Raw genomic sequence first — 22,017 nt, 5'->3', positions numbered from 1 at the left:
ATTACACGTGTGGTTACACGTCAATAGGCAGACGCGACTGAATCCGACCTGCACCCAAACATCGTTTCCAAATGTCTGCGATGCATCCACCCTCTTACTGCCGGACTCACCACAAAACATCCCAGTGGTGGTTGGGCCCAGGCGCTCCATGGAGGCCCTTAGTTCTACTCACTCATTTGCTCACCCCTAACTGTACCTATCACACACACACACACACACACACACACACACAAGGACAGAGTATCAAGTGGAAACCTGCATCGGCAGCACTATGCTCCTGCCCTTCCAGACATCTGGCACAAAACGCGGCGGGCCAAGAAAACCATGGGCATGTGCAGAATGTGGATCACATTTAAAGCTAAAAAATAGAACGGGCCAAGCCACAGAGCAGCCACTACCCAATATCAGTCACACACACACATACAAGTCATGCACACACTCTTCCAGTCTTGTATTACCCTACGTGCATTCAGGACATTCATTACCTCAGTAACATCTAACCTTATACTTGATCTAACTTTGTCATAAATCTGTCACTGCTGCCTCTAAAACCTTCAAAGTGTGTGTGTGTGTCACTCACACAACTACAAATACAGACACGTACGCACACACCTCACAGTGCCACAGGTAAGATCCCACTGTAAACAGAGAGGAGCACTTCAGTCAGAGGCCAACCTTGTGTCAACAGCGCACAGTAAATATCCCTAATGCTGAAAGGCCTGGGGGCTTGTTGTAAAAATCTCCACACAAGGTGATGCAACTGTTCAAAGGGCACAACACAAAGAGCAACAGTGTGCTGTCTCAACACGAGCTTTACTTTGTGTCTGACTATTATTAGAAGCTGCAGGTGCATTCAGGGCCGAAGATGAGACAAACTGATGAAAAATATTCAATAAATCTTGAAATCAGGGCTATATGATGTGTTTCTAGTCAGACATTGTTGTGTATAACTGCTGCAATAGCTTGTGCCTCTTTGAACTCCTCCCTGTTATGATCATAGTCTTTGCTCTGCCTTCAGATCCTGGCTGAGGTTGCAGCAAACAACAAACCTACAGCAAAGACACAATCGCACCATAATTTGCCTTTACAGTAAATTTAAGTGCCTAAATAATTAGTATGTGTGGTCCCAGTGAGGCACAACCCCTCTAACTGTACCTTTCAAAGCATCTATCATGTGCGACCAGCAGAGTGACAGTAATTCTCAAGAATTCAGCGCGGCAGGGAAACAGAACCAGCTTTGAAATGAGCGACGCTACTTGTCGGCTGAAATTTGTTCCGTGCTCTCCAAGTTGTTTACTGCAGCAAAACCTGAGCCAGGATGAGAGCCGCTGGCCTGGAGGCCTCTTGGAGAGCATCTGCACTCAGACTATGTGAGGGCGTGGCGGCTGGACCGCTGCTTGGTTATATTAGGGTTTCAGCCGCCTGCTGACTGCTGACTTACTGTGGCCAATGTCACAACATTAACAGAAGCACAATGACACATGCGATGCACCCGCTGCTGTGGCTTTTTACAAATCACTCGGGCGGAAAATGATGATAACGGACAGAAAGCGAAAAATGGGAACTGATTACCCAAACTGTTAGTCAGTGGGGTGAAAAGTTCTTTGCTTGCCGCAAGTTCTCCATCGGGTCTTTTGAAGTCTTGATAACTCGGCTGTGACATCTAATAAGAATAACACCCCTCCTCTTTTTCTAACTGCTCGTTTTCCACTCATCCAACAATTTAATAAACTGTTCAGACATGTGGGAACCTATAGCCTAACTCCATCATGCATTTATTAACAGTTGGGAAACAACCTAGACACGTGGCGCATTTACTCCTGTTTACATCAAACACAGACATGAGCAGAATATGCAAATTTCAAACAGACAGGTCTGAGACTGGATGTAATCTCAGCAGCTTCATGCCGTGGCCTCGCTGACCACCACTCCCCTGCACAGCCCAGAGCTTTCAGTTCCACAAGCTCATCTGCTCTGTGATCAGACCCGTCAACCCGTCCAGACTGTCTGAGCTCTATCCAATAAAATATGCAAATAAGAAAGCATTTTCACTTTCATTTCCCTAAACAGGACTCATTGTGTTGCGATGTGTGTGGAGATTATGCACCTGCATCTGTACACAAGACTCTCCTAGGAGCTGGTACTAATCACAGCCACGTTCAAAGGTAATCAGCCAACATTTGAAGTTCTTGCTCTCCTCTAGTTATTCTGTACTCCAACTTAACTCCAACTTTGAACCCTAAAATTGCTCAAGATAAGAAGCAACTGTCTGTTTGGTTCTAAATACTCTCTGGACAGGTCAAACTTACGGGGCTCTGTAGTATCTGTGTGACACGTTTCTTCTGCTCCAAAACGTTGAAGTCCTGGCGGAGGTCAGGTGACATGTTCCTGGCCCTGATGTACTCTGGATCGTTGACATTGACCCGGTCAAAGTAGCGCTCCTTGGTTCCTCCTCCGGGTGGGGGAGGGGTGGTCACCACCCCTTGATGGTTCTCGGCGCTCATGCCTGCTTCTCCTCACTCTGCTCACCTCACTGGGGGCTGCCGCGCTGACGCTCACCTGACAGGAAGAAACCAGAGAGGTGGAGGTGTTAGGAAACAAGTCAAGACATACCATGATAAAACAAATGTTTTATAGCACAAGAAGTTGATTCAGAGAGAAGCGAGCTGGTAAGGATTCAGTCAGATTCAGATTCACTCAAAACAATGGGCAAAAGTCAAATGGTATTAAAGGGATAGTTCACCCAAAATTCCCCTTGATGTAAACCCAGCTTCACTTCATCAAGTTGCCAGAGCTAAAGGGATAGTTCACCCAAAATTCAAATTTCACTCATTATCTACTCACCCTCATGTCAACTAAGAGCTGTGAGAATTTTCAGAGTCCTCCATTCCTTCTCTGAGTTACGGGGGGGGGGGGGTCCGCGCAGTATTTGTCCATATAATGGTTGTCAATGGATACCAACTTTCTTCGTCCAAAAAGACACACCAAAAAACATCCCAATACCTCCATATACTGCTTGTGTGTAATGTCCCTCTTGTATTGAAGCCCCGACATGAGAAATTGTTCTGAAAAAAATGAAATAAGTCTATATTTTAAGCTTGTTTGTAGCGGAAGCTCCCAGTGTCTCAGTTCACTGCTCTTCCTGTGTCACCGGTGGAACAATTTCTCATGTCGGGGCTTCAATACAAGAGGGACATTACAGACGAGCAGTATGGAGGTATTTGGATGTTTTTTGGTGTGTCTTTTTGGACGAAGAAAGTTGGTATCCATTGACAACCATTATATGGACAAATTCTGCTGCACGGACCCCCCCGTAACTCAGAGAAGGAACGGAGGACTCTGAAACTTCTCACAGCTCTTAAATTAGAATTTTGGGTGAACTATCCCTTTAAAGCTTGACAATGTGTATTTATTTCTACTTAAAACAACTTCCATGCAAACAACAAAGCCTTCAGTGAAGAAGTCTTCACTCATGTGACTGCACGTAGGCAACAGCCAGGTCACAGTGACAGGTCACCTGACAGGAGCCACCCCCCCCCCCCCCTTCACTCTCAGGTCAGCTGGCACAACAACAAACACTTTTCAGGATGCAAGAATTGTTCGAGTAAAACCAACAAGTGCGGTTGACCTGCTACATGCCTTGATGTCTGGCCAAGGGACGAGGCCAATAAAGGCAGAGGGAAATACATTTGAAAATACGCCAAAGTTTATTAAGTTTACGAGAGAACTGACTTAGAGATAAAAACACAATGCAGTGCGATCTAGAAGAGACCGATTTTAAGTGCAGCAGTATCATTCAAATAAAATCATGGACCTTCACTTGAGCAAAGAACATGTTAATTGAACTTTCCTGCAGACTTGAGACAGACACATAATCTCATTGGAGGAGGTAAAAAAATCTCAATTCATATAAAACTGCATTTTCCAAGATCCCTTGCAGCACGGCCGCAGTCACAGTAGCGGCCCATAAGCTGGTGGTGTATTAGGAAGGGGCGGGGCTTATGGGATCTCTACCAGATGGTGCCTTGGCTTGAAGAGCAGAGATGGAGAGAAAGAGAGAGATCAAGAAAGAGTTTAAGAAAGGGATCCTGCTGTTTTCTGTCTTCAAAAGCCCAGTGGTCATCTAACAGCAGGCGGGCCCAAACATCTAGAGGTCACTCTGCCAGAACCATCTCCTGCTCGCCGCTCCCCTTTTAACCCTTTCAGCTGTGCGGTGGGATACAGGGAGTTGGAGAGGTGACTGGGCCTGGCTGACACACGCTGCTAAGCTACTCATTCAGGTCAAATGCCACTTAAAAAGATGGTGGAGATTAGTGGAGAGAGACACAGCTCAGCGTAGAGAGGGAATGTCCTCAGACCAAACAAACAGCCAGTTAAAAGAAAGGACGCTGGCACGGAGCGCCGTCAGTGGGATTTCTCGCCACTTGCTCCTCTTTGCTGAGATTTGACATTTAGGCTACTGTATCTACTATGCTGCACCAGTCTAAAGATGCAAGAGTCAGCAGCAACATTTGACTTCCCTTTCTATCGCCCATTTAAGTTCAACTGGTGGAAGTGATTTAATGTGTTCCAGTACAAATCTCTAAACAGATGTCGAGTTATCCAGTATTCAGGCCTTTGATTTACTCCAACACAACCACTGCCCAGTGTTCAATGCCCTGCTCACAGTTTTGTGGTATCACACTTTTTCCCAGCTGGGAATTTGAACGAGCAACTCCGTCCCTCTTTGCAGATGTTCTCCATGTTTTCTTTCTTTCTTTTTTTGCAAATGGGGAAAGACACAGACAAAGAGTTTTTAAAAAAAAACACAGGAAGTAGGAGAAAGAAAAACAAACGTACAGCAATAATACTGCAATATCTTTGCTTCAGTAAATGCCAAAATATCTATTTGAATATCCATCATTTCCTATATGGTGTTATCTGTAAAGCAGGGACTCCACTAGACCAACAGGAAACTTCTTGCTCTGTACCTGATCCCCCTGCTAAAGCTGTGATTTATACTATGGAAACCGATAAAAGCCGCATGAAAAATCCTCTTTAATTGAAGGCAGCTGGGCAGTGCAGAGTTATGTAACCTGATATTGAATCCATCCTCCTGCCTGCCTGCCTGCCTGCACTCCTCTGCTAACAGAGAGGTTGTGCACAGTGCAGGTTTGGACAAAGCAAAGGCTTGGACACGCTGTAAAAGGCTGGCTTGGTAATGAGAAGCAGTATGGTGATGTGCTCTGAAACTGAAGGTTAGCATGTAATGAGCAGAGGGCAGGCCTGTGGTTTGAACTTGGACTTCAGGATGAGTCGCTGCCAAACTCTTTAAAAGTAAATGAAACGTGGAGCATAAAGTTGGAAATACATCTAAGAGGTCGACTGGCGGTTGGAGCTCGTGCCTGAAATCTGATGAATGAGTGGAATTCTGCGTGGCCATGTCCGACAGCTGGAGCCTCACCAAAATAAAGTTACACACACACACACACACACCCCCCTCCAAGCTCTGAACCCACCGTCCCATCACACTGTCACAAGACACACAACTCCAGCCGTTCCCAGCATGGTCCCCCTCCCCCTCCCCCTCCTCCACCCCCTCCCCCTCCACCACCCCTTCCCCTGCTCCTCTGTCTCTTTCAATAGATCATTGTCCCCGTCCCAAACCCTCTTGGTCTGGTCACATCCAGAGAGATCGACGGTTGGGAGGTTTGGCAGGGTGAGGGGGGGTGGGGTGTGTGTGTGTGTGTGTGTGTACTATTAGTCAGAGTAAGAATGAAACTTGATCTTTGCAGTGCAGCATCAATGTTTATAATTCAGATTTCATGCCTTACAGCAGATGCTCATTTGCGCTGCATTGAAACGCTTCTTGACTCAGACACATTCACATTCCACTACAATGCCAGAAGATTAGACGGAGTTGAGTGACCGACCGGACATTTGAGACATGGCTGTTCTTTAAAGAGATGGCATTAGAGGACAGACAGCGCTGCACTGTGATTGATTTAAGCGCCATTATGGCCAGGCGGGCCGGGTTTACAGAGGGGCGCTAGACTGCGACCGCCGCTCGAGGCAAGGTGAGCGCCACCTCTCACCCCATGACCTTTAGTAACCCCCCCCCCCTCCCATGTTCAGCAGCTCTGCAGGCAAGAGGCCGTCTTCATCTGTGGGGAAGCTGTCAATGAAAGCCTTCTCATCTATACACGTACACGGCCAATTAAAGAGCGCCATAAAACCAATCGCAGCAATAAACTAAAGACTGTTTAACGCGTTTTTGGTTGCTAGGAGTTACTGATGAATAGTGCGAGTCACATGCACATTTAATGTCCATTTAACCTGCCCTTAACCCCAAGAGAAGAATAGACTGCTCCGGCATGACACAGATTTATCTCTGCAGGATGTTATACAGTGAGTAGATCATTGAGGAATATTAATAAATACATCCTAGATTATTGTCATTAATGGTCGATCCAATACATTACTTGATTATTTGGTCTGAAGTCCAATGTGATGTCAAAACTGACCAACAGTCCCCACAGATTTTCAATTAAAAATAACAAATTCTCACAACATTATTGATAATTAAAGCAGAAGTCAGCGATCCGGTGGTTTTGTCTAACTTCCTGTCAGCTGCTGGAGTTAGCAGTCCCCGCCCTCGTCCCTACGTCACCACATTCAGGCGCATCCCTTGGCTGCACACACAGAGAGGACTGCCCCTTTATGCCGTTCTCTCTCCTCATTGGATAAAGGTTGTAGGATACAAGGAAAGTTTTCTCCTGGGCTCAGAGCAGAGCAGAGTGACTGACAGACCCGTGTTTCAGACCAAACTCTCTATAGAAGTGATTGCTGTGGGAAGATACAACTATTTAAAGCAGATATCAGGGGCACGGCCGTTTCGGCTAATGCTGTGTTCAAGGCAGGCTTTTGAAACCGTAAGTTACAGCTTCAAGTCACAACTACGACTTGGTAGCGTTCCAGGTAACCCGTAGCTCGTGTTTTTACCGTCCTGTTGTCTGTGAAAGTTCCCTATAACGGCCACTCGTAACTTCCGACCCGTGAACTCCTACCAGATCGAACTGGTATGACTTCACAGGAAGGAAAAACACAAAGTACGAGTTTCCTTGAACGCACCATGAGTTAGCAGCCCCCGCCCTTGTCAGGCATCAATTGGTCCTCGTGCTACGTCACCACATTCACGCGCATCCCTTGGCTGCACACACAGCCCTTCATGCCGTTCTCTCCCCTCATTGGATAACACTTGTATCCCAAGGAAATTTTCTCCTCGGGTTACAGCAGAGCAGAGTGACGGAGAGACTCGTGTTTAGGCTGAAATACTTCATGTAAGTGATTGCTGATGGAAAATAGGACTATTTAGGACTTATATTAACAAAAACATTCCACTGATATCTGCTTTAAGACTTAGATTAACACAAAAATATCACTTACTTCTGCTTTAACATACTTGTTGATTGAAAATTCTGTCAATCAACTAACTGGTTAAAAATGACTGGCACGTGCTTGCAGTTATGTGCTGACGTAACGAAGTGTTTCACATTTAGGCTGAGGATGTTTACATACAAGTCAGGACATAAATTGCATATTAAATGACTTCAAAGTCATGTGAGGCATCAGTGAGGCAACACTGACACACTCCAGTCTCTTTCATTTCCCTCTGACAGAAATACTTTCCCTTCTTCATCTCCATCACGAGAGCTTACACTATATGTTGCAGACGCGGTGCTCGCGGCCCATAATGCCTCAGCAGTCCTCTGACATTTGGAGCTGGACGAGAGCCAGATGCTCAGACAAAACACAACTCTCCATCTCCATCTGACGACAACTGGCTAATCAGGAGACGCATGTGGCCCGGTGTATCTGCGGCTGCATCTCTCTGTCCGGTCCGGTCCTGTCTCTCAGGTTTGCTGCAGCTCTCTCTGGCTTTATCTGTGTCTTCATTGTTCATTATCTGTCCTTCAAATTACAAACAAGAAGCCTGGCGTGTGCAAACTTTCACAGAAAAATACACCAAACATAAGCAAAGTCACAATAATGCTGATTAATATTGCAGGCAGGGACACTCATATGGTTATCTTGCCTGAAGGAAGCTTCAAAGCGTGGCTGCTGCTCGATTCTCCACAAGCTGCCACCCCTAAAAATAGACAAACAGCCTTTTGGGTTGTGTTTCAACCCCAACAGCAACAATACCAGGAAAGAATCTGTACGTGAGCTAATTATATCCACACACGCTGTAAGTGGCAGAGTGAGCACACACACACACACACACACAAATCCGCACACTGTGACCTGCAGTGTAAACCCTGCGAGCGCAACTCATGCACACGCAAACAGAGGAGTAGGTGTGTGCGTGTCTCAACATGACTACACGACACATTCAGCCGTGGAAGGGGAGCCAAACGCTCAGCAGCTTACAGATCCTCCAGGCTTTACCATGAGACCAGGGAAGACCCTTCTCTTCTCCAGACAGCACAGCAGCCACTGTTTTGTTTGTAACTTGCACATGGAAGCATCTGATCTCATGTTTGCTTATTGTGTGCAACCCTGGAGAAAGAGTGGAGTGGAGAAACTGCTTCTCGTGCAGGTTGCAACACACAAAATCTGATTTAGATTTCTTTGAAATGACGAATATGGTCAAGAAAAGCTGCGTCCAAATCACTCACTTTTGTCCTACTTTACATAGAGCCTCTAGTGTTGCACACATTAGAGATAATAGCCAAAGAGGATCTACTGTGGTGCTCACACTCACTGCACTGTTACTGCCAAGCGTGTTTATAGTGCACGAGTGTGTGCTGGCATGTGTGAGCGCCCGGGAAGCCACACAAACATGGAATTTCCCTAAAACTACACATCAGTTTCAGTGATGCAAATGTGGTGGTGGGAACAAACCAGAGGACAAGCTGGAGTGGACCCTTCTGAATGGGACACGGTTTCCTAAAAACACTGGGATATCTCAGAGAGAATATACAGAGGCAGTACTCCCAGCGGGTTATGACACAAGACACCATGACATAAACAAATAAGCCAAGCACAACCAACCTTGTATTTCCTCCTTGGTCAGTGAATGGGGGAAAACAGGCTGTAGTAGTAGGCGGCTGAGGTAAAACACATGTCTCTTATTTTGTCCTCTGTCGCTCGCGGTCTGCACTCAAAATTCCAACAGTGTCCCGGAGAGAAAGCCGGGGAGAGACGAGACAGACGGAGGGAAAGAGCGGGAGGTGGAGGACAGAAAGTGAGAGGCGTGCAGCGATCAGAGAAGCAGTCGCTCCACTCGTCCGTCCAGGTTTTCCATACAGATGCTCCGAGGTGGAGCTGCCAGCAGAGCAGACAGCAGACTGTCCCGGCGCTCAGCACAGAGACAACTACCAACAGCTGTGAGTGTATCTGTGAGAGGATATACGTGTGTGTGTGTGTGTGTGTGTGTGTGTGTGTGTGTGTGTGTGTGCATCCTCCACGAATAAGGGTGTGTGTTTGTGTGGAAAAGAAGCTAAAGGGACCACGTGACGCAGGCTTAATCCTCCGCCCACTGGCACACACACACACACACACACACACACACACACACAGACGGATTCAGGCAAACACACACATACACAGGGTGCTCAACCAATCAGAGCTCAGGCTCACACACACTAACCACCCCTCCTCCTCCCTGCCTGCTCTCTCTCTCTCTCTCTCTCTCTAGTCTAGTCCTTTTTTCTCATCTCTCTTTTTTCTCTGATCCATTCATTTTCTGGTCTCCCTCTCCCACATTCCTCAACCCTCTCTCTCCTTCTCTCTCTTTATGTCTCTCATTCACACCCCCTGCTACCCCGCCCCCCACCCCCGCCTCCAGGCGACTGTACTAAAGGTCAGTGTTTATGAGTTTGGCTGGCAGCAGTGGAACTGCAGCACAAACCTGATGGCCGAGTCCGACTCTGCCCCTCAGAACCACAGTGATCTGGCTGTGTGCTGCAGTCAGAGGACGCTGAAAACCACTTTCAAATGGAAACTATTTAATGATCCCAGGTCAGATCCCAGGTCAGAGGTCGGAGTGAGCCACATAAAAGCTGTTTGTGATTCAGAGACTCGCCTGAAGCAAAACTCCCTTTAAATCTGATCTCATCTCTCCAAGTCTACTTTTCATTTTTCCCTGCTGATTGTGTCTCACCAAAGCTACAAGTGCAAACTTTCATCTTGCTTGATGTGAGTTTTCTTTCTTTCTTTCTTTCTTTCTTTCTTTCTTTCTTTCTTTCTTTCTTTCTTTCTTTCTTTAATCCTTCCTTCCTTCCGTCCTCTGTTCCTTTCTTTAGGTCTTTTGTCTCTACACAAAAATGCAAAGAAACAGGTGAATTAAACGCCACAGTTTTGTCAGAGGGTTTTCCATCTGCTCTTTTATTGCTTAACTCTTTCCCTCTCTGCCCAATAGGAATATTTTACAATAGCAATACTTGTGATTTGTAAATTTATGATTTATATAGAAAATGTAATGCTAAACAGACCACATTTGGAGGTGGTCTGGGCCACATGGGGCCACATTCTTTAAGCAGTGTCGATGCAAATGGGCCCCGGGCTGCACTGAGGGACCTCCTACCCATACTGACGTCTACAATCTCGACTAGTTTCATAGTTTCATTCATTCTTGAGCATTGATTCACTAGACAGGCCTGTCTGGCTAAAAACAACAACACATGTTTATTTGCAGATAGAGTGTGAAAGGGAGATCTGGTCACACACGGTCACCGGAGACAGAGGAGATGCATTTTAAAGTCAGGTGAGAAGCGAGGCACACAGAGCCGACCGCTTGTTCTAGCATCACTGAAGACACATGTTTATACCAACGGTGCCTGTGACACACACTTTCTCTTGTAATACTTGGATGTGATCCAACTCATAGGTCACACATACTTTATAGAGGGAGAACAAACAAACCAGTCATGAGTAATGCTGTTTCACCTCAACTGTTCTACAAAATAACATGCGGATATAACACACATACTTAGTAATAACATTCATATTACACTTAATATGACACTGAGGATGTGCTTTTACTTACAGGTCTGATGCATCTAGGTTTAAATTCAAGCATGTCTACTTAAATTAAAATACTTAGCAAGATCTCCATGTGTCACACACAGGTCCTCTCTCTCTCTCTTACTATGGCTCATTTTGAGCTTTGAACTGTCCTGTAAAAGTATGTCACAATCTAATGTTGGCCTGAAACCACATCATAAAATATGACTTGTAGTTTATGTGGGGAGATCTGGAGATTTTAGTGCCAAAGGTTCTGTCTGAAAGCTCCTGGGTAACAAAGCGGTACATGTTGACTGCCATCACCTGATAGCACAGAAGATAAGGAGTTTTTATTTAGACTCCAGCAAGAGGAACTGTATCAACACTGCAGCAACAGGCGCCGAGCCAAACCCATCTGATGATCTGCACTGACGCTGAAAATCTGCCAAAATGAGACGGTATCTGTACAACAATCTGAACTTTCTCCTGCAGCTTCAATGACTCACTTTTGACATGGAAAAAATACAACGTGATGAAGGTTTTTTTTTTTTTTTTCAAGTATTGTACAAAGTTGTATGTGTTCAGACAAGAAGTAAAAAATAAGTGTGTCAATGAATGTCACAGAGGATGAGATGAGGCAATAATGCTGGCAAGAGAATGACTTTGTAAAGATTAATGTCCCCCCAAGTGGGATGGCTGTCAGTTTGGAGGTGTGTGTGGTATGTCTGTCTGAGCCAGATGTGGAGGGGCTGTGTGACTGACGGCCCCACACAGGAGACCGTCCACGGCTCAGGGATGAAGCTGTGAAACAATACAAGTCTCTATATTTTACACTGTTGAGTTTAAAACCACAGGTGACAGCTGTATGACTAAATAAGTTTCATGATTTGAACAATGCTGATTTTATTAGTCTTGACTCTTTTCTTCTGTCTTGACAGTCTGGTTGCACCTGTAAGCTGGCCCTTTCCCTAAATGTATCACAATAAACACTTTGATGAATACTTGTGGATTATAATGGATATAACTTATGGTAAGAATATCACTCAAAAGATGCAAAAAAAAAGCAATTGAATTGTTTTCATATCAATGTGTTACTGTATTGCACACTGTTGTCAGCTCATCTTTATAGGTAGGGGGTCGATAAGGATTTATGGACAACAACATAACCGTTATCAGTGTTGGTTATCAGTGTGATCTTTTGTCAGTTCCATTGACGATTCCTGGTCAGTTTTGTGATAAAGAAGCAGTTTGAACATACCTAGCCTGCATAGATCTAACACTATTATAACCTGAGATATTTACAAAGCTGTGGCACTAGATTATTAAATACATGGCATTCCTGGAACTGAAGCACAAGTTAATGTTTCAGTGTACTGCTGGTGTTTCCTTCACCCTTACCCTAACATGAAACGTGCTGTTTTACAGATGTTACAGGCCACATTATTGGTGAAATGAAGTTAGGCCCTGACTATTTCTCACTCTCCTTCCTAACTCCTTATTGCAAGTTCTTGAATTTGGCTTCACTGTTTTCCAGAATGAAACAGTTTGAAAAACATGCCAATGTTGATAAAAGGAACCGATTACCTCAGACGCATACAATTCTAATGGCTTGGACAATTTGGAATCAGTTCTCATCACACACACTCACACACACCAATATGTATTCCACAGACGTGGTCTGGTTGCTGTTGGCAATGTAAAACAGGCTTCTCTAAATGGCATCACATGCATGTGGGGGAAATAAGTGGAGTGATGACTGCAGGGGGCTGCAGCTGGTTTGTACCAACAAACAAGAACTATCATCCCGCTGTCGCCACATGACTTCCTGTCCTTTCCCACACACTCTGCCCTCAGCACAAACTACAGTATGGTAAATACAGTAGTTGTTGTGCTGCTATATGAAAAGACACACTATGTCATTTTTTTATCGAACACGGCCTACAGTACCTGTGAAGCAGCTGTGGGCGACTGTTTACTTCAGACTGAGAATCATGGTCAGGAGCATTGCCATCATTATTGTTTATGTGCAGAGGTGGTGGTGGTGAAATGTGGAGAAACAAATAAACAAGCAGATGCTGTCAGAGATCTCTCCGTCTGGTTCCACCAGTCAAGGTGCAAATTGACTGATCAGAAAATTCTGCTGCAGTATGAATTGACTACAATCTATGTGTGCATCACTACACAACATACCCAACAATGATTATAGACATTTACACTGATGGTAATGACATTATCAGTATTAAATAAGTGACAGGGGAACTATTCTTCTATCATTTCTGCACATTTCAAAGACTTTCTGACTCTTGCAAAGGGTTGAGAAATATTTTACTAGTGGAATTCTGCATTAGCTGCTTCTGTTCGCATGACACACAAATCTGTTCTCACAAATAATGTAAATCACACTGTTCAATGTAATGACTATTAATTTGCCTGTTAAATATGTGACTTTGCATTATGTTACCAGGCTCAGTTAGTTACATATTGACACTGATATTATTTCGTGCAGCCCTGCCCTTTGTCTGCACACTGTATTCTCATCTGCAGTGCAGTGAAATATGCCAAGTTCAGACTGGCATCTCCCTCCGCCTGCCCTCCTGGATGTTGGTGCTTATCTCAGCACTTTCCACCCACTTCAGTCTGCACACACACACACACACACACACACACACACACACACACACACACACACACACACACACACACACACACACACACACACACACACACACACACACACACATACACACACTACTCCCAGCTGTCACTGCCAGCCTGACTCAGGAGAACAGAGCTACAGACACACACATAAACATGGCCATCCAAAAGGTGAGCAACCATCCACAGTGATTTAAAGAACCACTGTAAAATACAACATCTGGAGTGTAAACCTTGAACACAATCTGTAATTGCAAACCCCCCCTTCTTTAAGCAAGGAAATTACATAACTATCAAAAAAAAACCGCCGAGTGGACAATGGAGCTGGGACAGCCTCAGGACGGGGTCCAGGCAGCTTTGTCTCACTGGCTGATAACAGCAGGTTTGTCTCTGTGCTGCAATACACAATCATCTGTGGAAACCCAAATGACTGTTTTTGTCTTTTGGTTGACTCATGTGACACATTACAGACAAGGTTGGACTAAACCAGCCGGACGAATACGTTCACACAACTACACAACTCTTCCGTCTCCAACTGTTATCAAGTCTGATGATTAATGAGTCCTCCGCACACTGCGGTGCTCTTAAGTAATCCCATGTTTCTGTTGAAGTCATCCCCTCCTTGACCCCTGTGATAAACTGTGGACAAAAACAAAACACAACAGAGAGGAAGATCACAGCGTCGGCCGGGCTAAAGGCGCACTGGTATCCATTTACTGCCAAAGCCGTGCTATCAGCGTTCTGTCGGCGTTTCCCACCAAACGGCGAGCAGTAACAGGAGAGGAGCGGGGGGGCACGTTCACTGATGCTAACCGTTCAGGAATGTACAAACACTTTAGCTCATTATTGGGAATTTGGAGCCCCCACCCCCCCGGAATGGGAACAAGAAAAAGAAAATTGCTGATTGGTGCGGGGACCCCACAGAAGGGAAATTGACAGATGTGGTAATTCTTAAGAAAATAAAACCCATTCAGTTAATGGTTGTGAGGCAACCTCGCTGACATTAGAGAGGTATTTTTTCTTCACAAAGCTTGTTTTGACTATTTGACTTCAAACGCCTTTTTCCCACATGACACAAGTGGTGGAGTTGATCCCCGGAGGACAGTAGAAAGCCACACGACGGCCTCCAAAATAACTCTCTGTTCAGTCACCGTGACGTGTTTCCATCTCCAGAAAACCTCCAGGAGACATTTAGAAAAATCAAGCTGAGAGAGCTGAAGGAAACATTGATATCTGTCACCTAAAGGTTTTCACCCTGGACACTGAGCCACAGGTACAACATCAGTGCCCCGTTAAATACTTTAATTACTTTTAATCATTACAGTAATAAAATACGTTGAGTAGCTAGTGGTGCAGGTCCAAAGACACATGAAATCTTACTGTTGAACCAACTAAGACATACCTGTGCCCACATACAAGTCTCTAATGATACATGTCTGCACTGAAAGACACATTTTTCATCCATCCATCTGACAGAACAGATACAGTCATATACTGTATGTATAACCATTAGCAGAAGCAAGTTTTTACATTTCAAATCAAATTTCTAATATTTTACATAAGTAACAACAATTATGTCTAAGTAAAGCCACAGTGCAGCTGAGCCACACTTAGTGCTGTGCCTACCCAGAGTTCACCGAGGCTGCAGAGCAGAATAAAGGCTGTTGTCACCAGCTGTAGCAGGCTAGCTGTTTAACCATTAGCAGTGAGCTGGTTAGCCACGACTGAACTGTTAAAAATTAATACAGTAGCTTTTAATGGCATAATGTGTATTGTCTTAAACATAGCCTAGATAATTTACTGAAGTGAGATCTAAGGTATAAGATCATCACCTCACCTGGTCCTAGTTCAGTGTTCATGGAAGGTAATCTAGCATCCAGCTTACTTTCTTATCTAGAATGTGTTACATGGGTTGAAAAGCAGAACACTATGAATTTCTTGATAAGCCGCAGGTGGAAGAGAAATCTGTGTTTTTTGAAGTTCTAGAGAAAGTGAGATAAAGCAAGAAAACAGGTTCACAGGTTTTAAAGTTTGGGCTCCAATGTCCCATTTTTCTAAAGCCCTGCAAGGCTGAAAAAGGTGTCACATCACCTGGTGTACGGATGCACACACACACACACACACACACACACACACACACACACACACACACACACACACACAATAATGCTGTCACTCCACTGTTTGTCTGGCTTTCAAGGGTCTTCAACTGTCTAGTTTTACGCCCGTGTGGGAGTGATCCTAAGTAGCTACTAATCCATGTTTGAGGGGTGAAGAAGCGTTCAGAGAGCAGCTAATGTTTAACATGTTCACATTCACTTCCTGAAGCGCTCATGTGAACAACTCTGTCACTGTCTGAGCAGCTCTGTGTTACTCAGCAGGAGCAAAACAATCACGCACAAGTGCAGCATAATAGAGATGTATTAAAGTATGACCGGGGGTGGTCTGCCTCAAGGTTCAGGTAGAGAGAAAACAAGAAGAGAGCAAGGTCCTTGTGTGTGTGTGTGTGTGTGTGTGTATTTTTAAAGGAGTTGTTATTACTTCATTTCCTCTGTTGATGCAGATGAAACGAGGCCTGGTTACGACAATGGGAAGTCACCAACCTGGGTCAAATGTGCTATTCCAGGTCAAGTTGAACGGCGGCCGGGAAAGACTTCAGTGATGGATTTCTCATTTGGAATTCTGAGCATAAACAAGAATTTTTCTCTGCTTAGAAATTGCTTATTTGGGTGCAAAATTGTTTCTAACCTGCCGAGTTCTCTCTATGATTAAAACAAAAATAAAGAAAAAGCGAAGAAAATGACCCTTTCTCTTTCAGTTGCAATTTCATTACAGGGTTTTGCACCTCATTTTCCTGTTGATGAAAATCTACAGTGTTCAAGTGTGACACTTATGTTCTGTCTTGATCAATCACCAGCAGTCACATGTTACTTGACTGCATGTGACACTTTGATTACTGCTGGTGTGTTCAGCTTCCACATTTCCACAAGTAACTAATAAAGCTCACATTGTTGAAAACTAACCACAACATGGAGCTGGACAAGCCTGTTTAATTATTAAGTTGTTTGTTTGGTTTTTTTGCTCTCAAAACTGAGAAGTGGAAGAATTCAGTGAATGCTTTGGCAAAACTTAGCTTCCAGTAAACTATGCTGCATCAGCATACTGAAGGAAAGAACAGGTGGGAGTTTGCACTGAAGCTACAACATCACATTTCTCTTTAAATATTTTGTATAAGTTTTGACATTAATGTGATTGATGATGTTGACAAAGGCTGTTATGAAACACAGGGTCATTCAGGTGCTTCATGATGTCTTTATCTCTGCTCTATATCTCATGAGGCCCAGACCCATTTTAAACAGAGCCTTGTAGTTACTCCCATAGCAATCACAGCGTATCAGATAACCTAATACACACACACATGCACCTTTTCCACTCCCCACTGACAACAGAATACCATACACACCTTGAATCAACACAGCAAGAAGACAAGAGCTAACAACTTCATCACTCCCTCCGGCTGTAAATACAGGTTTTCATATGTCTATTTTCAGTAGGTTTTCATGTTGCCACTTGATCCAGTAAGGAGTTAATGTCACTTCATGAAATGTAAATTTAGTGTGAAAAGAAGGAAGGAGAAAATGTTGAGTAAGGCCCCGTCCAGACGAATCCGTTTTTTTCGAATCCGGATAAATACTTTATCGGATTGGCCTCGTGTCCACACGAATCCGGCGTTTTCAGGGGTGAAAACGGGTCCCAGAGTGGGAAAATTTGAAAACGCCGCCCCAGCGTTTTCGTCTGGACGGCCAATACGGCTTTTTTCAGAAACGATGATGTCATGCCCCCCGCCGCTCTACCTGTAACCTGAGACACACACACACACACACACACACACACCGCTGCAGCAGCTGCTGCACAATGACAGTCTATGGACTTAACGTAACAATAACAACGGCCGACTGCCGTCGGGTCGCTGCTGCGGCTGAATCGCGCCTGTTTAATCATCACTGATCATCATATTTACTCTGACACGACATTTAATCCATGTTTGAGTTTGAATACAGCGGGGGACTTCTTCTTCTATTGAATATCAGCGGGGACTTCCTGTCTTCTTCTCTGTCTTAAGTGTTTGTGTGTGGCAGCGCTACAGCGCCACACACACTCCACCCGCTCCACACACGCCTGGAGTATGTAGTACCACAGCGTTTTGGGTCGTTTTCACTGAATCCATGTGGACGCAGATATTTCTGGAAACGGTGCCGTGTTTACGGAGATTTTTTTCAAAACGATTAAGAAAAAGATCGGATTCGGTGAAGCCGCGTATTCGTCTGGACGGGGCCTAAGAAGGATGGTTCTGGAGGCTGGCCTGCAGTGGAGCCATCGGGGCCGAATTTAACACGGCAAAATGTTCCTGTTCAGATTTTAGCCCAAAAAGTCTGGATAGATACAGCAGGAAGCAACAGCTAGGCTGTAGATGAGTGTTGCTCAGTAGACTGTCATTTCATCTCATCCTGAAAGTTGATGATGTTACATTATTTTGAAGCTAATGAGATTTAAGTCTTTGGCAGGCTCCACACCCAGCAGTCAGCTTCATGACTACTCAATGAAGCGGGGACATGAAAGCCAAAGTTCTGCGACTTGCACGAACCTCGGGAGACAAAAAAGTGCTTTGTAGCTTTACATCCCAAAGGCCAATTCCTGTGAATCAAAGCCATGAAGGGAGGAGACGGCCCACTTTAATCTCTGCTACTGAGAGCTGCTGTGCATGTAGCATGACAGAAGCCAGTGACCTTTAAACCTGGAGAATGTGTGCTTTAATGTCTCTACATGTATGGATGTCCCAAGTCTGTGTGTATGTCAATGCTGACCACAAAATAGTGTTGAGCAGTTTGTGACCCTTGGGTCTTAATTACCAATCACAATCTAGAGTGAAAATCTATTATTTCAAGAATTTACATAAAGTCGATATATGATGATCGATTATTGTCTACATCATACGCTTCATCTACAACAACTTGTGTGACACTCTGTTATATTATAGTTGAAAGAGAAAGTTCATCATCATGAGTCAGGTAACCATACATAGTTCAAATAAAGCGAAGAAATAAACCCAAGTGAAACATAGGGATAAATAGTGAGTGTGACTGTGCACACACACGCACACACACAAACACACACACTGGCTGATAATGACCGTGTAATTATAGCTGGTAATGACAGAGACATAGACACAGTTTAACAGGCCCCTGCTGTTTCAGCCACACAAACAAAAACAATCCATTTCCGAGTCTTGTAGCAGCAAACTGCTACCGTATGTCCTCGGTGCCAGACACTGCGGACTGAGGACTAACAACACAACAGCTCAACACAACACAGTTTTACAGGACACCATGCCTAATTGAGGAAGACTGGGAAAACCATGTGGACAGGTTCAGATCGTCACCACTGTTTCTTCTTTAATCACCACTTAATGGTTTGTAAATCACTTTAGAAAGGTTTTCCATAATATCCATCACGGCCTAGATCAGCTTCTCAACACACACAGCCTCAGTTCAACCACTGGTGACGTTCTCATCAGCAGCACGTTGTCCTTGCATTATGGTTGCGTTATTGCTCAAATAGCTCATTGGAGTGTTTATATTGTTCTAAACAGCTACACTCGACGGCTGAGTGTTTACAGGGATTAGGGATGCACATGATTAACCGTTTAACCGTTAACCGATAACAAGAACTTTGACCGATTAATACTATCGGTTATTTATTCATTTTATTAGCTCCTTATGTCGTCAACTCATGGGGGCGTGTCGACACGTGCAGAGTTCACTGCCTTCAGTCATATTTCACAGCAAAAAGTTCCACAGGAGGACTGACAGTATGAGCAGCAGCCGCATGAAGGAAGATCAGACAATAAATGTAGCTACACGGACATAGATGTGCATCACCTGTAACAACGCTGGAAAAAAAAAAAAAGAGGACGTGGCTGCTCTCCAGCCGGTTCACCTGCAGCTCTCCTGCAGCTCCACAGAGCAGCTAGAGGAGCTGTCAGAGCTCTGCTGCTCCTTCAGCCTGGTGTTTGGCTGCACTTTGTATAAAAACAGCTCTACATTGGACGATCTAACCTCCAGAGCGCGATCAGCCGTGACAGAGCCACTGATCAGCTGTCGCGGCGCACGTGTGTATTTAACGGCAAAAAAAAAAAAAAAAAAATTGAAACAAAAAAAAATTTATTTATTTATTTTTTTTTTTGGCCGTGCGCCGCAAGATTCTTAATCTTATCGGTTAACGGTTAATAATCGGTTAACGAGCGTCGGTTATTGGTCAGAAAAAACATTCAAAATGTGCATCCCTAAAAGGGATAGTTCAACATTTTGGCAAATTGGCCCATTGCCATAATCCCTATAGTCATAGCAGTAGGTTTATTACCTTTAAATGTCGGTGCATGTTGTTTTAAGATCAGCGGGGCAGAGACGTGAGCTGATCAGTGAACACAATGGAGGTGAATGGTACAGGTCCCCTGTCCCTCAAAACCCATCAAATACACAATCCAACAACTCCAAAACGCTCTCGTGGAGAAGTTGTGTGTTCACCACACTATGAAATAATCATGTATAATTATGTAACATTACGACAAAGCAAATACTCTGAACTACTTGCACTTTTGAAATCACTCCGCCCAGCAGCCATGTCTAAAATGTAGTTCCAGCTGCATTTGCCTCAAACTCTGTCTCATAATGTTACATGATTATTTCATAGCGTGGTGAATGTGCAGGTCACAACTTCTCCACGGGAGCGTTTTGGAGTTGTTGGATTGTGTATTTGATGAGTTTTGAGGGACAGGGGACCTGTACCCTTCACCTCCATTGTGTTCACTCATCAGCTCACGTCTCTGCCCCGCTGATCACAAAACAACATGAACCAACAATTAGGTAATGAACCTACTCCAGTGACTATAAGGATTATGGTGGCAAAATGTGGAACTATCCTTTAAAATATTTAGCCATGGTGCCCATTTTCAGACAGTCATGTATTCAACTGAAATACTTGAATACATTAATGAACTGAACTGCAGTTTCTCTTTGGTTGGAAGCACAGAGGCTGAACGGCAGAGGGAACTTTTCTGTGCTGCAGTGGCTTAAACACTGCACTGCTCACTGCAGTGGAGGACAAGAATACACTCCTGCCCTGGATTTCTGACAGATAATTGAGTTATTTTTTAAAGTGGCACTCTCGGGAGCAGGAGCTACCGAGTGAAGCGGGACTCTTCGTTATTCCTGTAACAGCAGACACTTCATGTTAGTATGACAAGTTTTCTTTTGTAACTTTTGGGAAATGAATTAATGTGTGGGATCCAGGGAATAATAAAAGGGGATTTGTGTTTGATGCCCCATGGTAGACAACTGACAACAAACAGCAGCAGCTTGAAGCAAGCCTGTGGCGCCATGAAGCTTAGCTCTTCATTTCCAAGGCAAATGGTTTCTCCGCCAATTCCTCTGCACCAATCTGAGCCTGTGTCTGCAACAGGTGAACACACACTTTGCCTGAACTGACGTGCGGGGACAGATAAGCAAATTACCCATCAAGTGCAGCAGGGGATTTCTGTGCAGCTCTGCTTGAGCTGATGCATGTTGGTTTTATTCCCTGAATCCCCTCACCAACCTCTCAGGAGGTTCAGAAACAATCAAGTGAAGTCAACTGTTTACTTGTTCGTGCCAACATCAAACACTGAACACTGGAGTCAGGCTTGTAAAGCCATGTAGGATCAGATGTCACTGATTTCTTTTTTTTGTGCTTTATTAAACACAGTTATGCAAAAGTGATAAACGGAGAAGTGACAACAACCAATAAGACAAATTGAATGCAGCAGCAGTGATGTATCACCACAAGCATGCACTGAGGCAGTGTTTCTGTCTGTGCCCTTTTCAAACTGAGCACAGCCTCTTCGTGGAAGGCCACAGTCACATGGCAGATCAATAAGAGGGCCTTTAATAACTATGTACATTTATGCTTTGTGAAATGAAGCAGAACTTTTCCCCTAAGAAAAAAAAGCAGCATTCTTTTCCACACAGAAAAAAAAACTTCATAGTACTGACTTGAACTCGCAGCTGAAATGAATGCACATCAACAGTTGGGCTGAGTTCCACATTTTCACACTATCTGAGATTAGCAGCTGAGGAACGTCAAGCGTTTGACCCCAGGTGATAAGGTGGGAGTAGGAGCAGTTTTGTAACAACATGAAATACTGAAATACAGCCCATAAACTGCACAGTATATAAAAGCAGTGCGGCTCAAGCGGGTTCGCTGCCAGTTCATGAACTTTCCTTACTTTTCCAGGACACACGTCAGAATTCCATTCATGTAAATCTAATTCCCCACTTAACT

The 22,017-nt window shown here is 44.4% G+C and overlaps 2 protein-coding genes across 17 annotated transcripts in view; one reads left to right on the top strand and one right to left on the bottom strand.

Annotated features, from left to right (window-relative positions):
* The window catches only part of add3a (adducin 3 (gamma) a), a 108,555-nt gene that overhangs the window by 35,149 nt on the left and 51,389 nt on the right, over positions 1 to 22,017 (bottom strand). For 7 of the 16 annotated variants that reach the window (XM_085803250.1, XM_085803540.1, XM_085804048.1 and 4 more), the window contains one exon: positions 2,310 to 2,559. In XM_085803250.1, the coding sequence (XP_085659376.1) occupies positions 2,310 to 2,504 (195 nt within the window). In that variant the 5' untranslated portion in view covers positions 2,505 to 2,559. Of the gene's footprint in view, positions 1 to 2,309; positions 2,560 to 9,029; positions 9,589 to 22,017 lie in introns of those variants that run through there. The other 9 variants (XM_085802948.1, XM_085803627.1, XM_085803318.1 and 6 more) reach the window with 5 other exon arrangements.
* The window catches only part of xpnpep1 (X-prolyl aminopeptidase (aminopeptidase P) 1, soluble), a 90,961-nt gene continuing 90,043 nt past the window's right edge, over positions 21,100 to 22,017 (top strand). The window contains exon 1 of the mRNA XM_085804568.1: positions 21,100 to 21,110. The gene's annotated coding sequence lies outside the window, so the exon portion shown is untranslated. The remainder of the gene's footprint in view (positions 21,111 to 22,017) is intronic.

This window comes from Trachurus japonicus, chromosome 1 (genome assembly GCF_045865225.1).
Source record: "Trachurus japonicus isolate A0001 chromosome 1, Traja_1.0".
Lineage (NCBI taxonomy): Eukaryota > Metazoa > Chordata > Actinopteri > Carangiformes > Carangidae > Trachurus > Trachurus japonicus.
This window is presented reverse-complemented; position numbering and strand designations above follow the sequence as displayed.